Genomic DNA, 16,766 nt, shown 5'->3' with positions numbered 1-16,766 from the left:
TGTGCTAACATAATCTTCATCATTGGTGATGTCGAAGAAACAGTGCTAGGAATCTTTCGTGATAATGACGATAAGGTATTGGTGAGTAACGATTCAAATTATTCCGAGGTTAGCATGTTGGCATTCCAAAAACAAATGTCTATAAAAAAAACTATTCAAGCAATTTCAGGGTCTTGCGTATGAAATAATCCATGCGTTTCACATTCATTGGATACCTGATGTGCAGGGAGGACAATCAAAGTACCTGAAGCAGTTCCACTTCACCACCTGGCCAGATCATGGTGTGCCTAGGTTTGGGCACTCGCTGCTGTTGTTTCGGCAGAAAATCCGTGCCTACGACAACCTCGACGCAGGTCCCGTCATAGTCCACTGCAGGTAGATACAAAGATGTGTCTAGAGAATTTATAAATAGGAACTTTGAAACACTTTTGATGAGAACATTAGCAATAAACGGTGCGTGGTGATTTGTCCGTAGGAAATTGTTTCACAGTCACAGGTTATTGCTGGAATTTTTATCAATTATGTTTTAAAAAAAAAGTATGATCAGGTTGGCCATACCAGTATTGTCTACAATCTACATTTTCTTCTGTATAGGTTTTTTTGGTTTCATTTTAGTATCTATTTAGCACACACCCGGGCTATGTTAGTGCTGTTTCATTCACCTTTTTTCGTTACACTTTCCAGCACAGCTCGTTCCTCACTGTTAACACCACACATAATTTTGTTATAAAAAATTATAAGTGAAAAATAAAATTCAGCGTGGTCGTAAAAGCTGTATCCACTCACAAACAAGGTAGGCTGTTAAAGATTCAGCGAGTGTGTGTGGAAGGGTAGGTGGGTTTTAGAGAATGGAGGAAGAAAGATGATGGCTAGTGTGTTTTACACTTGTAGGTCACTGAGATTCCCCCGACCATCAAATTAAAAGAGACTGCAGTGTATGTGAAGAAACGGACAGCCCACACATGACCAACGGTTGCTGGTCTAAATTCATCTCGCGTTCCACGCCTCGTCACGTTTTTGCATATTTTGTCTGCGCCGACATGTACATGCGCTTGGTTTTTCCCCTCATCCTTCACCTTCCTTTCCCTTCTCGCATTCCTGCTCACTTGCGTGCATGCTGGCATCACGAGCTTATGTCGGGAGCGAGGCACTTCCGGTCTCCATTGGCTTCCGGTCCGCTGCAGAGGACGGACGGCAGACAGACGCAGTAGGCAAGATGCCAGCTCCTGGACCGAGCGTGATGGGAGGTAACTCCTGGACGAAAAGATCCTTGTCGCCAGACTACACATGTACGGAGGACATAAATCTTACCAAGGAACGAGTAAGCAGCAAGCACGCAGTGTCGCATTCACAGAGGCTAGAGAGAGAAAAACTAGCAGTCACGAGGTCAGCGGACCGAGAAAAATATTCAGAGCGATGTGAGATCCACACAGAACAACAGCGAGACTGTGAGTGCTGTCCCCTGTAAGTGCGGTCGCCACTCAGACGAGATGTGTGTTAAGGTTGCGCTTCTAAGGAAGAGAAATAATAACGAACGCATCGTAAGTCTTACTAACTAAGCAACTGTACAAACTTACGGACAACTCGGTTTAGTTTAATGACCTGAATGAATGACCTTTCACTGAATGATCAAACTATGGGCAGTGAGCAAAGACCTGAACATTTAACTGCACACAAAGAACAAACTATAAAACCATTCAGCAGCGCATAACAGAGAATGTTTTATTGAGTAAGCCTGAGTCCATTTCAAGAAGAAAGTGAACAATAACACTCATCATTACTAGCATCTTCTTAGAGTAGAGATTTGAAAAGGAAACATTAACTTGTGATAGTACAGTCATGTAAGATATACTGTCAAAGACACGGGATATACAAGAACTAAGACGTGCACCTATACACGAGCTCTTTCACTCTATAAACAACGAAACATCTGCGCGGGGCTTCCCGTTTGTTATGCTCGCACCCAAAAACAGATACATCTTTTCTTTGTAATCTTGTCTGCATAAGCCAGAACAAAGCGTACACTGTAAACAATTTTGAAAATAAACAGTGACATATCTCCTCTGCAAATGAATAAACTATTTTTAAACAAAAAGATTTTAAATAATGTTCGCTCGCACACATGTGTATAAGTGTTCGCAAATGTCTTAATTTCTTCCCGACTGGAGAAAGTCTATAGGATAATCAGCCACCGGAACTGGGTCTGTGGGTTATATGTTTAATACTGTGAACTGACTTACACTTTCTAATGTCCTCATCGAGCGAGGGTTATCTCCCCTTACGCTGTGTTTGCGCACGGCGGAGTATTCTTCCGCCACTGACTTCTCCACTCAGAAGGTAATCCTTTGGTGAATCACCTCATCACGCATACCATTGGTAGTTTCCATAAGAATCGTCGAAATGACCTCCGTGGCTGGACTGGCTATCTCACTTCGTCTGCCGATGCTAGGATGGGCAGGCACACACTTCTTCCGGTGCACACAGCTCCCCACAAGCAGACGAGATGTACACTCAGCATCTGGGCTATGAAGTTTTACTTAGTCCCCCAAGCGATTCCTGAATACTCCTGATATACAATAATAGCAACATCATCAATAGTACTAGTAATATATGTGTGTTGTGAGAGAGAGAGAGACAGAGAGGGAGAGGACCATCTCAAAATGTATTGCCATCTTTTTAGTAAGTAGTGTTGGACTGTGATACAGTCTTCGGGTGTGACTTATTTTCTTGTAGCGACTGCATGCACACCAAGTTAAGAAAACACGAGGATTTATATTAGTTCGCTTTCTTCAGATATGTACTATGTGCTCTGGCCGCATTCTCTTTTGCAGCGCTGGTGTCGGACGGACGGGTACCTACATTGCCGTGGACACACAGCTGGAGCGTGCACGTGCCGAAGGCGTGCTGGACGTCTACAATACAGTCAGACTTATGCGGCAACAGCGTGTCAACATGGTTCAAAGCTTTGTGAGTAGTGGCTACTTCAATTATATTTTCCCGCTTGTTCTTGTTGTGTCTTGGTGACCAGCCAAGTAAAGGCGACCTTGCACATCCTTCTCGACTTAAAACACTTGCATTTTTATGTCTCACGTCGGCAGCTTTGTGCACTTGCACTACTTCACTCCCTTTAGCTAGTCTTCCTTCATCTGCTAACAGCCTTTCTCCCATCTTCTTATGTAGTCTTGCCTCAGAAGATCTGACCTCTCTTTACATAGCTGTCAACGCCTCCAATCTGATACAGGGTTTGCCCTCATGCTTGCGCTTTTTACCTCGCCCCTCACTTCGGAGATGTTATGTCAACTCCCGGGGTTCATTGTTGTCGCAGCTAAGAGCACCATTGTTCAACGGTTCCCTGCTGCTAAACTGGTCTAAGCCAAAAGATGTCTGCATGAGATGACATCTTCCTGGCTATTTGCGATGTGGTCTAGTCTGGAAAGGGTTCGCACGATACGAGCAGACAGGAACAAATACTTCAGCCTTGCAGATACTTCACTCAGCGGGGTGTTGTGGAGGGGCTGTGGGCAAAAAATAAGATTTGGTGACAAGGAGGAGGAGGGGAGAAAGAGATGTATGTAAGAGAGAAAGAGAGGAAGACAAAAACCAGACAGGGAAAGAGAGAGACTACGGACTAAACTGAGTCATTGAATCCTTGTCGTTGGACGTCACAGACAGAGAGAGAAGAAGAAAAGACTTGTTTATTTGATGTCGCAGTAGAAGGCACTGTATAGTGCGGGAAATTGGCTGAGTGTCGTGGAGCGAAAAACATTGTAATGGTGGTATGATATGTAGGTGGACCAAGTCCAGGAACTCATACAATGTCTGGTGGGAGAGGCTGAAGTGAAGTTTTACACGCTGGATCGATGGCAGGTTTCAGCCTGGTGGACAGCTGGAGGGTATTCTCCCATGTCCACGCACCCACCATCCTGGAGTTGTGCAAATGCTTGTGTCACTCACTCCTTCACTCACTTTTACTTTTGCTCTTTATAGATTACGATCAATTTATCCAAAGTAGCTGTGGATGTTATTGGCTGAAGGCTGCTCAATCGAGTTTGCTTTTCGATCCCCCTCGCCGCTCATAATAGTAGGCGAACCCGGAGGATTGCAGCCGGTCTTTTCAAAGGGCAGTCTCCCTGTCCTAGAGCTTCTGGTCTGTTGAATATGCTCTCCAAAGACTTTAGGGTTAAACGTAGCTTGTGGGGGGGGGGGCACCTGAAGCCAGCAGCAAAATTTGCTCGTTCCTGCTGTGAAACCTTGCCACCTTTAGAACTTTTAGTTGACACTTTTCATACAGGAACAGTAAAATTAGATGGCACGTGGATCTCCCTAGTGCACAACGATGTCCATTTGTGGACGGTTTGTGGATGGAGGATGCTGTTGTTTGACGGAGCTTGCAACCGTAACATTTGTTTTTTTCTTTAACAAATAAAATAATCGATGTGTGAGATCAGCCTCTCAGATTCGATCTTTTCCTTATCTCTCTTATTCTAGAGCACCAAAAGCTCTTCGCTCCTTCTACTACCCGTTTTCCACCCTTCTCTCTGATTTTGTTTCCACGCGTCCAACACGACTTCCGTGCACCAGTCCGTGACGTGGAGTCATTCTTCAAGACGAAGCGTTAGCCGTTCTTTTAACTTGTTTTTCTTCCTGGACTCAATAACAACAGAGGAGCTTTCGTCCAGGAAAGACTTTTTGCATGGCAATGTCACATTAATGACGTCAATCCAGGCAGCTTAATTTAAAAGGGTAATGTGAAGGGTGGATTCAGTATACCTCCTCCCTTCCCTACCTCCTTCCTGTCATCTGTCTGTCTGTCTAATCTAATCTACTCCCCTAAACCCAACTGTGCTTAATCCTGATTGCGGAGACTTAGGTTGCTGTCGTCAAGGAGAAACTAATCGATAAAAGTGGCTGTTTTTCAGCCATGTAGGGGCTCAGTGAAGGTGCAAAGATTAGCAGCTCCTGCCATCTAAATAAGAACGGAGTGTGTGGGAGAAAGCAGACGATAGCAAAGATTCTGCTTACCTGCACCTCCCTTTATCTTTACGTTGTCTTTACCTGCTAATCGCATATTGGCACTGATGTACCCCTCTTCACCTCCCATCGCTAGTCTGCAAGATATATATATAGTTATCACCCTTTGTGTCCAAAGCATGCTGACTTCATGATCACCCTTCTTTTTTTTCATACCTTCTACCTCTTACGAACACATAATATTTATTTCAATGCCAGTATGTTCTTGGTTAGATAACCAAGCAAACTTTAGCTAATTTTAGAATTCTCTAATGAACATGGCATCCTCTGTACTTTGTACCTGGTCATCCTCATTACCTGAACTTTCTCTGTGCCGGCATCTCCTGTCCAGGAGCAGTACGTGTTCGTGTATGACAGCCTGCTGGAAGCACTCATCTGTGGCGACACCACCGTGTCATCGCACGCTTTCCCAGAACTCTTCAATGAGTTGTGTCTCTTTGACCCAGACATCGGCAAGACGAAGTTGGAGGAACAGTTTGAGGTACGTGATGTCGTAGTACGTGTTCGTGGCGAGGGTACATCATGGCAAGATCGGCCACGTGCTTATATCGGCTAGACGCAAAAATTAGCTTCTCGGAGAGTTAGCTAGTGGATCAGGTTTTGAAACTTACTGCTTAAAGGCAAAAAAAAACAAAAAAAAACAAACAAAAAACAAACTGCTAAGAATCTTGTAAAGAGTAGGATCAATTTGAATCTCGTCTATTTTCATGTCTGTTGATGTAGAAAAAGTTGAACTTTTTGTAGAATGTTGTGTTTAATAAGAGAAATTACACGGGACTCTTTCATTTTTTTTGACAAAATCTCTCTCTCCGTCACGTGACCTTATGACACATGACCAAGAGTGCTTACCAAGTGAGATAGACTGTTTTCTATAACTTCAAAACTATACTTTTAAAATTAACTTTAAAACGTAAATTATCATATACAATGTAAAATATTCTGGTGTGTGTGTGCATAAGGAAATAAGTAGCATAGTCCTCCGATGATGTCCAGTCGATGACAGTGTGAGCTAACGCGATGGATTCAGACTGATATGGTTGGACATTATCCATAGCCATCTTAATTTTTAATAACGAGACACCAACGATCACGAGTTCAAATCCTAGCAATGATCACTGACATCTGTCTGTCTTGATCCTACGTCACACGCAAGTTCGTCTGCTAACCGTCGCGGGAACATTTGGCGGTTACTCGACGAAAGAACACAAGGGTCGATTTCACTGAATTTTTCGATTTTTATAAACATCGATAACCGAAATAGTGCTAATAAGTGGTAATAAAGTGAGAAACGAATCATTTATTTCTTCTGAATAGCTCTTGTGCACTGCAATCGTAACTAAATATCATTTTCACACGTTTTGACCGTCACCACAGTCTTGAGTATACATTTACAGCATAGTTCGATTCATCAACGCAAAGCAATTTGATCGTCATTATAATAAATACATATATAAAGAGAGAAACAGTGTGTGTATACATACATATATCGTGTGTGCCTAGATTTTGAAGCTGTTGTCCACCACAATAGAACGGGATGAAAGCACAACTGCTCTGCGCCCGGAGAACATTTTCAAGAACAGGTGCAAGAACATCGTGCCAGGTATGAACTCGGTGTGCAAGAACATGATGCGCGGCTTGCGTACAGTGCAACAACATTGAACCTTACTGAGCACACAGCATTGAACATTGAACATTAAACACTGAACATTGATCATATTGCATTGGACATTAAACCAAGCACCATCTGCACCCGAAACGTGTCATTGTATAAATTTGGAGGGGTATAAGGATTTCCTAACAGTATGAGAGTCGTATATTGTATTTGTTTTAAATATTGGTATTGTTTTCCATCTGTTGATCTTGTATGACAAAGATTTTTCAAAGCTCTTGTTCTTCGCTCGTCTGATTACAGGGGTCTAGTTCGTTTAGGAATATATACTTTAGTTTACATTTGTACATATTTAACACTTTGTCACAATGTTAAAAGGTCTTGAAAGGTAGAAAAATTTCGTGTAAGTACTATGCTAATTGTTTAATAGTGGAGAGAAAGAGAGAGAGAGAGAAGGGGTGGGGAGTGAAGGAAATGTGAGAGAAAGGCGAGAGGTCTGACATTTAACCCCAGGTCTGATCAACTTCTCTCCTGAATTGCAGCCAATCGGTGCCGGCCATACTTGATGACGCCTGTAGATGGTTCCAATGACTATATCAATGCAGTCTTTTTAAACGTGAGTACCTGATGATTTGCCTTGTCCACCCCGTGCCCTGGTCCCCTTCACAGTACATACAACCATTTATCACACGGCACGCAGCGGAAAACTCACACAGCATAGAGACCTACCCTATCATACTCCATACACCATCCTACTTCTTTGCCATCCTATTGACAAACACCATTCTACTCCTATACCAGAATATAGGAGAAGAATGAGATATATCGTGTGAACATACCTCATTCTACTCCTATACCAGCTTATTCACACCATATACACCATTCTGTTATATTTCATCATTTCATTATCCTCTCCAATAACTGCTACCTTTCTTCTACTTAATCCACAATGTTCTTTCCCCATTTACCACTAGTTAAGCAACTTCCTCCCACAATGCCGTACAGTATTCGGAATATAACTTTATTATTACTTGATACGCTCTATTTTATTCTTACAAACACTCTATATTCGCTGCTATCTACTCCCCTATGGGACGCTACACACAAGGCCTCCTTGTCTCACACATTGCCATGGTCACGGCACACTCAGAACCTTCTCATACCATACATTGCCCTGGCTGTGCCTCACATGCTACTCGTGTTACAACATTTAATGCGCACAGACTGATTTGTTATCTAGTAGATTTCCCTAGTGACTTATAATTTCGCACTGCTGATAGTCTCATCGTAAACAAGTGAATACTTTGATGGAATGAAAATACGGACGGAACGGAAGACAAGGATGTGTTTGCAGTTTATTGAAGTGTACACTGACGATACGCGTCTGTCTAACTGTATGTCTGTCTGTTTGTGCCGGCTGTGATCAGTGCTACAGACGGCGGGACGGGCTGCTGGTGACCCAGATGCCTCTGCCCAACACTGTGACAGATTTTTGGCGGCTAGTACATGACCATAACTCCAACACCATCGTCATGCTCAACGATCTGGACACCAAGGACGAGGTCAGCTACAGTTTCCCGATGTACAGCTGCTTTTGGTAGATGACAATTAACAGGATAATTAACACGCAGTAGTAGGACTGTTTGGCACTGTTAGTCGTCTGCCTGAGAATTGGGTAAAAAGTATGTGTTTGAAGTGGTCTTTGTTGCTGAGTGGTGCGATCGCTAGAAAATAGTCGACAGTCATACTTGGAAGATATTGGTGTACAACATGGGAGTTAGATAATATTTCACAGCAGTGTGTGTGGAAGACATCAGTAAGCAGTGTGACTGGGAAAAAACAGCTAACATTGTAATTAAAAGAGAACTGTAGGGCTGTGCTTCTATTCCGTACCAGAGAAGGGAGTTGTGGAAAGAAAGAAAAAAGTGATAGGGAGAGGGAGAGACATGTTAGCGCTTCCATTAAAGATCTTTTTCTTAACATTTGTCATACATAAAAATTTGTAAACATTTTAGAATTCACTTTAATATTGTTCTCCTTAGAAGGTACATTTGTGGTGGAAGGCCGTATACGAGTGTTCGTTAACTCTAGTCGTATGTCCCAGACGTGCCAGCAGTATTGGACTGAAGACACGTGTGGCAGTATCTACGGTCCCTTCCTCGTGGAGACTACGGCGCAGATTATTTCAGACCCTGCCTACACCGTCAGGGACTTCACCCTTACCAACTCTGCTAATGTAGGTGTACCTCTCGCTTTCTTCTCTTCCTGTTTAGTTTTCCTTATATGTACGTAGTAAATGTCTTCTCACAGTAACAAAACAATTTTGCAGACACTTCTTTGTGCACTTGCAATTGTACTCTTGACAGTCATTGACGTTAATTAATGTGCAGCCAGCGCAGTCCCCACGTCACATCCGCCAGTTCCACTTCCACCGCTGGGCAGAGGGCGCTGCTGTCCCTCCGTCCCCGCGTTCCTTCCTGCTTCTGGCGGCCGCCGTGTGGAACTGGCACGCTGAGACTGGACACAACCCCATCACCATCCACTGCATGTAAGTGCGAGTGCCCGCTTGGGTCTGTATTTTATTATATAGGTATTTGCATGTGTGCTTGCAAGCAAGAAAGTGAGTTTATGTCTGTGTGTCTGTGCGAGGGAGAGGGTGAGGATGGAGTATATAATATATGTGCAAGATTGCATATAGATGTGGCTTAGGGATGTGAAGTGGTGTTGGAGTGGTACACACGAATGACTGTGTTGAACATGTCGAGATTCTTGCCTACAAGTATCAGATTCGATTCAGAAAGGGATGAAGAGACAATCAAACAGTTCCATCAGGAAAGAATTATTACACGATTATATTTTGTCTGTCACAGTTTAGTTTAGCGATGCCAATACCATATAGTCAGGATCGCTGTCAAACATACCTTTTCCATCTGGATGTCTCTCGTGACCGTTGCCTTAACAAACTCATCGTCAGACAGGCATTTTAGAAATCTAATAACCAGGGCTTGGCATTTTCGCAATTTTTTTTCCTTTTTGATGGAATCCTGTTTTCAGCTTTACCAGTAAGTTGCGGTTATTGCAGAACCTTTTTTAATGCGAGTTCTAATGATAAATAAATACTAAAACACTTTTAATAAAATTGATTGATTTGATGATGGGTGGGTTGATTATTTCTGGTTGATCGACGGGTGACTTGCCACTTGTTTATAGGAATGGCGCCAGTCGAAGCGGACTGCTTTGTGCCGTGATGTACATTCTGGAGCGCTTGCTGAAAGACAAAGAGGTTGACGTCTTTCAAGCTGTGAAGCAGATGAGGCTCAACCGTTCTCAGTTCATCGACACCTTGGTAAGCAGACATGCAGCCACACACACACGCGCACTCTTTATTTTGTTTTAATCAGGAGAGAGGTCCTCTATAAACGCTTACATACACCCAAATGACCATATTTATGTAGGGATGGATATATGACTGAATGTTCATTTACATACATAAATGAATGTGTGCATAAAGAATTTTGCGAATGCTGTAGTGTGCAAAGTTTAATTCTCACTGGCGCGTGCGGAATGTTTTGTGTGCAGGAGCAATACCGTTTCTGTCACGACATTCTCCTGGAGTTCCTTGCCAACCCCGATAGCCTCGCTCTTACTCCTCTCACGTGATCTCGCCACCAACCGAGTACTTCCGGGTGACCCATCCGGGACTGGCTGTGCCGGCTGGCGGGCTGCATGACCGTCAGGATCACGTGCTTGGCCCAGACTGTGCGCTCCAGCCCTTGTGGGGCCCCTCATGTTTGTGCCTGTACACCTTCTGGGTGCTAGTGTTACTTAGCAACGTTGATCGGCTGCTACCTCAGGACGTTGATGACAGCACGGCTAACATTATGCTCGAGGGCTCTTGTGGACCGTGCATCGCACACGTCTGCCCAGGTGCTTAGAGCGCGGATGCGTAGGATACTTAGGATAAGAGCAGCCGATCTGTAGATGTGAAAGGAACAATAGTCTTTCATCTCCTTCAGTCCTTAGTCACTTGCAAGCAAGATAGCTTTTACTTTCTTTGTGGCTGAGCGTGCTCGGATTGTGATTTTTCTTTCCTTGCATATTATCAGTATGATCTCTCGTGGGTGGTTTAAAACGTAGATCACAAAGGATGGGAAGCAGGACAAATATTTTTTAAATGTACAGATTACATTACGAATATTGTTTGGTACGCACCACTGCTGAAAAGTGTATCAAAACTTTAAGATGTAGGATTCTCTTTGGTATGAAATATTGTTAAACTGGAGCAGCTACTGACCTGTCTAACCTGAATCTCATATTGATCAAGTTCTTGTCTTCAAAATGTAGTCAACATGGCAAGTATATTCAGCTACCTTAGAAGACCTGCTGTGAAAATTTTGATATTATGTTCAGACTATAGTCTCTGGTCGTGGTTAAAAGACGTTATTTTGGGGGTGATATTTCAAGCCATCGTCTTCAAAGACTTCAACTTACAAGAAGACTTGTCACGTCCTTTATTTCGATTTCAAAGTTATTTTCCTGAAATCCATCTATTTAACTTGCAGTTCACAAAGACAATAATCAAGTGATCTTAAATGTAAGGAAAGCTTACATATTTGCAAAACTGCGAATTGTAATGAATCTCATTTTTCCTATTGTCAAAAGATCGTTTAATGCTTTAATAACAAAACTGATCATTTTTGTCATCATAGTCATCACGATGAAATGTGACCTTGTATCACTGATGTTTTTCATTGTGTTTTTGAGTTCCTCATGGAAAATGGCCTCATTGTTCCATAAGATTGAGCCACTTCCAGACAGGTCCAGACACGACTTATTTAATGTTAGCACTCCCTTTTGAGTTATGGGCTAAACTTGCTGTTCACGTGGACAATTTTTCATTATTGTTTCAACATATTTCAACAAACAGTTATTTTATCTTTAATATTTTTAGTTGACCAATCTTGTGTATGTGTCATAGAGCAGACAATAAGAGAAAGTGGGAGGAGGGTCTGGTGACAGTTCCTTACTTGTGGGCATTTTTGGGACCAGTTAGAAAAGACAATCTCGCTTCAGACAATCTCACTTCAGCGCTAGGGATGCGGGAAACTTTAATGCTTCTAATGCATCAGTTGTTTTAGTCCTGGGGTTAAATGATGGCAAAGGCACATTGCAAAAAGGAGACAAGGTGCTTAGAAAATGTTGAGTATCAGCAGCGTTGTGTGCTTGTTTACTGACATCTGAAAATAATCAAGCGCTTGTGCTAATATTGTAGGACATACAGGCGAACAGGAAATTGCAGGCCTTACATTTGGTGTACCATTAGTAAATTTATAAGGCAGAAGCCTTTGTGTCCAACATATTTTTTTAACTCAACTCTTAAGTGTACAGATGTTTCTTAAGACTGTGAGCGGGCATAGTTCCTGTCCAGAGTTGAATTGCATGAGCCATCCTTTGCTCTTTCCGTTCACAGACTTGACTGCAACAAACGGGTGAGTTGTTCTTTTACGGAAACGGATTTATAGACAACATGATGAGATCGCTGATAAGAACCCTTCTTCCCTTTAAGTTTGCATCAAGAGTGTGTTCAGATGAGCTCTTTCACTCTGACACCATTTATGATCCTCTAGTGTACGCTAAGGAGACAGGAAGGCTCATGCAAGCTGGCTCACAGTTTCACTGATGTTTGAAATACCGTGCTTTCATGGCTGTTGCGACAGACCGCGCATGCTTGACTACTTTGTACATACTCATGGTCCTGTCCTCGCCAGATAAGAATCATGTACATAATAGCTTTTGTACATACATAATTCTGTACGGAGCGTACTTGTTTACCTCCTCAGTGCAATTTGCGTCCTTAGCTGGCTTATCAAGTCTTCAATGACTAACAACTGTTATTAGACGTTGCAACTTCAGTTGTCTTTGTTTGACACAACGTCAGTAGTACTTGGAGTATAGAACATGTGTCTGGTCTGTTCTTTAAAGGCGAATGTTTCATAAATAGATATCAACTTCTTTTTAACCACTTTGATCATCGCGAACTAGCACGAAGAACTGCCTGAAATCAAACCACACGGCCAAATTGAATGTTCTGTTTTTCTTTCCGTAAGTTTCCTACTTCTAAATTGTTATTCGCATGTTTTGCTATGAGTTGTTTATTGGTTGACTGGTTGATTGGTTGATTTGTTTCTAAGCATTGTTGTTTCGTCCAACTGCCAACGTTGAATCCTAAATTTTTGTTGTCTGAACCAAAAAAATGTTTAATTGTACATTGTGATTAATGCTAAGTATATGATTTACTGTGTATAGTTGCTGACTGAATCTGCATCGGATGTTACGAAGATGTAGTGCAACATATAGTATTTTTTTTTTAATAAATTTTTTTCGTCGTGACGTTTGTCGATTGAATCGACCTACAAATACAGCGCTTCAATCACTGTGTAGCTCTCTTTGCTTACAGCAAAGAAAATAGCTCGTAGTATGTAAGTAATAAACATAATTTAGCCACTACAGAGATAACAGTGGTACCTAGATTTGGTTTCGACTGGATGTGAAAATTATTTTATGAACTCTGATAGTTATTACACTGACGTATGGCACCACGAAGTCAGTTTCACTTCAGTTGTGCATCGCGTCAGAGCTCGTCATGAATCGACAGAAGGTCTAAGTTTGTATCCGAGGAGAATCCAGAAGAGAGAACCAGACTCGCTCTTTCTTGCAGTTCCTCACATTATGTCAACAGTCGTTCCCACATGCAGTTGGGACAGGCAGGGATAGGAAGCAGCAGCTTCTGGTGCTGCTGGTGGGAATTCCTTTTTTCGGTTCCTTTTTTTAGAAGTTGGGGAAGAATGAGCCGTTGGTGTGACGATAGTTGGGCTTCCTCTTTTTCTAAATAAAACAAAACTATTCACACAGTGAGCATCATCCTCTAGTTAGACACACATTTTTCAAAAAATTCCTGACCTTGTGCCATCATGCTTCTTTTCCTTACTCTTTCCAATTTTGTTTCTCTGCATCTGTCACCCGTTTTTTCTTTCTCTCTCGTGGTTATCATAATATAGACTGGTATCACCACCAGCATTTCGTCATCGCTGCCTCCACTACCAGGCCCGTCTTCTCCTTTTTTCGGACACCTTGCTTTTTGAGCTGTGTCAAAGAAAAGTACTTCAGCTCGTAGAGAAAACAAAACAAACATTTACGGTATTTTGGTATTCGAAAAATGCCTTGCTTCGAAATCAAATTATCTTCCAGCCCTCTTTCTCCGCCTCTTACTTTTACCCCAACATACAACAGCACGGGAGGACCGTTTGTTATTCTCAATGCACAGTCCATCTGCTACATGTTTCTAGTCATGCTTGGTTTATGTACGTGCACACATCTTGTTACTTTAACCGCGATCTGGTCTCGGGATCTGTTTCTCTACCCACTCCCGCAGTGTTAGAGGTGGTGAAGAGGGTGGGAGTCGAAGTAAACTCTGAGGTAATGGCCGAAGAAAACAATGATGTTTCTTTCCTGGCGTTTTTTCCTTTTGTCTTTTCGTGAGCAGCATTAAAAGAGTGACCACAAGTGTGGATGTTATTGGGCTGCAGTTCACAACACCACCATCTGGTTCGCCGACAAATAAATCAATCTCCTTTTCTTACACAGTCTTTCTTTTGTTTATGTTTGCGAGGGTGTGTCCGAGTATCATAATTTTGTCTTAGTGCTTTATGGTGTGAGTAGTGAGGTGGACGAGTGATTAAGCCGTTGAGTGTCAGAGGAGGCAGAAGTGTGCCTAGTTTGTGTAAACATGATTACACACATTCACAGGTAAATATGTATATATGTCTCTTCTCTTTAGGTATCATTCTATTTCTCTGTCTTTACCATGCATGCATTGCTTATCTCTCTCTCTTTTTATCTTTCTGTTCTTCACACTTCACACAGAAATGAGGGTGCAAACAGTCTGACGTTAATGTTGGTCTAAGGGGTGTAACTCTTGTTAACGTCAAATAATTTGCGGTGCTTTGTCTCCCTTAGATCAGCACGGAATGATAATGCTAACTTGGCTCGACAATGTTGAGCTACACAATTCCAACTTATAAACCGTAGCTGGGATCAACAACAAAAAAATATGCCTCAGGTATTTATGCGTTGAAAAAGTTACGGATGTTCACTGAATCATAAATGTCAGCTATAGAAACTAAGATGGTGAGGTAGCTCTGTTTTACATGGCTTGTGGCTTCGCGTAGTTCTGTCCAAAAGCATCAAGTGTTGAGAAACAGGCCTGGGTTTAATTTTCTTTTAGTTTTTTTCGAGGACAATTTAAAATCCCTGCCTCAGCTGTCTTTATTCAGTTTTCATTCATCATCTGTTGAAGCTTCCGATCGTCCTAAGCATAAGACTGGCAGTATAAGGAAAAGGCATATGAACAAATTGAACTTTACATTCTAAATCATTTCCTCTCAAAATTTCTGGGTTTTCTTTTTACTTATAATTGCTTAAAAACATAATAGAAATGAAGTAACATGTTGGGCTGAAAGGCCAATCTTTCGTTTTAAGACAAAAAGATTTGAATTCAACAAAGGAATCAGACACCCTTGTGGAGAGACATTGTACTAGCTGTAGTACAGATTCGTGCCGATAAGGTCTTTATGACTCAGGTTAGACTGAAAAAATGATTTTAGAAGTTGTACGCAAATAAGATAAGGGGAGGTGACTGCTACGATACATTTCCGTAGCAAAAACCTGAGTTGCTTCCCTTTAACTGCGTATCTTTGCTTGAACGCGATGTGAAAAACGAATTATCTAAATTCGGTTAGAAAACAAAAACAAACAAACAACAGAAAAAAAACACTCAAATGTGTTGCAGCCTGTCTTACACTGCTATCAGTCTCGTAATTAACTAACGAAATAGCGAAATAACAGAAGTTATAAGCAAGTTTGACTAAATCACCCACAAAGCTCACATCTTGTGTAAACAGATCCTACTCTCTCGCTCTTGGGAGTTCATTCTTCGGGTGGGTCCCAGTGCTTCCGCATGTTTTGCGTTGTGCACGTGAGTGCATGGCTAACAATACTGTCACCGGTAGGTAGGATAAGGTCCATAGATGGGTCGCACGTGAGGTCAGTGCGTAAATGTTACATGGCTGCATTTGTTAGTGTGAAAAATGTGACGCCAGTAGTACAGTAAAAAATATTTATAGGTTTTTGAGGGATAACATTTTAAAAATTGTTTGTGGAAATAGAAACATATTGTTATGGTAATGAGTTTTTTTATTGCTCCCCACCCACCCACCCACCCCCCACACACCCTTTAAGACTCAAAATAGTATCCTACAGGTGGCCAGAAATTTCCAAGACTTGTGAATATTTAAATTCTCTTTCTTCCACCGCGCCCTTCCTCAACATGACACATCGCACACATGCACAAAAACCGTGCACATGCACGCGCACCAAAGCCATTCCTGCAACTCACACTACAGCCGCGACACAACGAAGTCTCGATCGATGGCGACGCCCTTCCTGTCGTCTGCCGACGAGCACAGCAGCGCGCCTGACGACTGCCAGCCACAGATGAACACCAGACAGACCTGAATCACAGGGAGAGGGCAGAAGCTGGGGAGATGCGGGCTCCAAAGAAACCTCTAGGCAAAAGCGAGGTGGCTAAAAATACATCCTAGTCCCGGAATACGGGAAAAAATAACCACCGTGGCTATATTTAGACTGTAGTTACGCTCTCGGTGCTGTTACTATTCCTGTCTTCTGTATCAGCGAATTATGTAAACGCCGCCTCACCCTTCACTAACCTACAATAGTGTACACCACCAGTCACGTGACACGCTCCACGAGGGCGGAGAACTTTATGGCGATTTGCCGTCTTTAGTTTTATGATAAGATTGTATCTTGTTCTAAAAGTATGCTAACATTTTTTTTCTTAGACATTCTGAGGAAGAGAAAAAAAGTGTGTCTATGATACTGGAAGGCTTGTATAAAGACAATGATGGATGAACTGGTTGTGAGCAGGAGCAGTCTGGATTACGGCGCACGCGAAACTCTATAGTTTCCAAATAAAACTATTTTGTAATCGCTCTTAAAAATCGTTTTATAAATAAACTTGTGAAATACGCCAACTTTGTCAACAATGTTA

At 42.2% G+C, this 16,766-nt stretch overlaps 1 protein-coding gene across 1 annotated transcript in view; it reads left to right on the top strand.

Moving 5' to 3' along the window:
- The window catches only part of LOC112573666 (receptor-type tyrosine-protein phosphatase T-like), a 106,175-nt gene extending 91,896 nt beyond the window's left edge, over nucleotides 1-14,279 (top strand). The window contains exons 27-36 of the mRNA XM_025254235.1: nucleotides 227-375; nucleotides 2,832-2,967; nucleotides 5,363-5,512; nucleotides 6,532-6,631; nucleotides 7,183-7,256; nucleotides 8,068-8,202; nucleotides 8,745-8,876; nucleotides 9,031-9,188; nucleotides 9,851-9,986; nucleotides 10,220-14,279. Of these exons, the coding sequence (XP_025110020.1) occupies nucleotides 227-375; nucleotides 2,832-2,967; nucleotides 5,363-5,512; nucleotides 6,532-6,631; nucleotides 7,183-7,256; nucleotides 8,068-8,202; nucleotides 8,745-8,876; nucleotides 9,031-9,188; nucleotides 9,851-9,986; nucleotides 10,220-10,300 (1,251 nt within the window). The 3' untranslated portion in view covers nucleotides 10,301-14,279. The remainder of the gene's footprint in view (nucleotides 1-226; nucleotides 376-2,831; nucleotides 2,968-5,362; nucleotides 5,513-6,531; nucleotides 6,632-7,182; nucleotides 7,257-8,067; nucleotides 8,203-8,744; nucleotides 8,877-9,030; nucleotides 9,189-9,850; nucleotides 9,987-10,219) is intronic.
- Nucleotides 14,280-16,766: the final 2,487 nt, after the last annotated feature.

This window comes from Pomacea canaliculata, linkage group LG10 (assembly GCF_003073045.1).
Source record: "Pomacea canaliculata isolate SZHN2017 linkage group LG10, ASM307304v1, whole genome shotgun sequence".
NCBI lineage: Eukaryota > Metazoa > Mollusca > Gastropoda > Architaenioglossa > Ampullariidae > Pomacea > Pomacea canaliculata.
The sequence above is the reverse complement of the archived record's forward strand: the minus strand, read 5'-3'. Positions and strand labels throughout refer to the sequence as shown.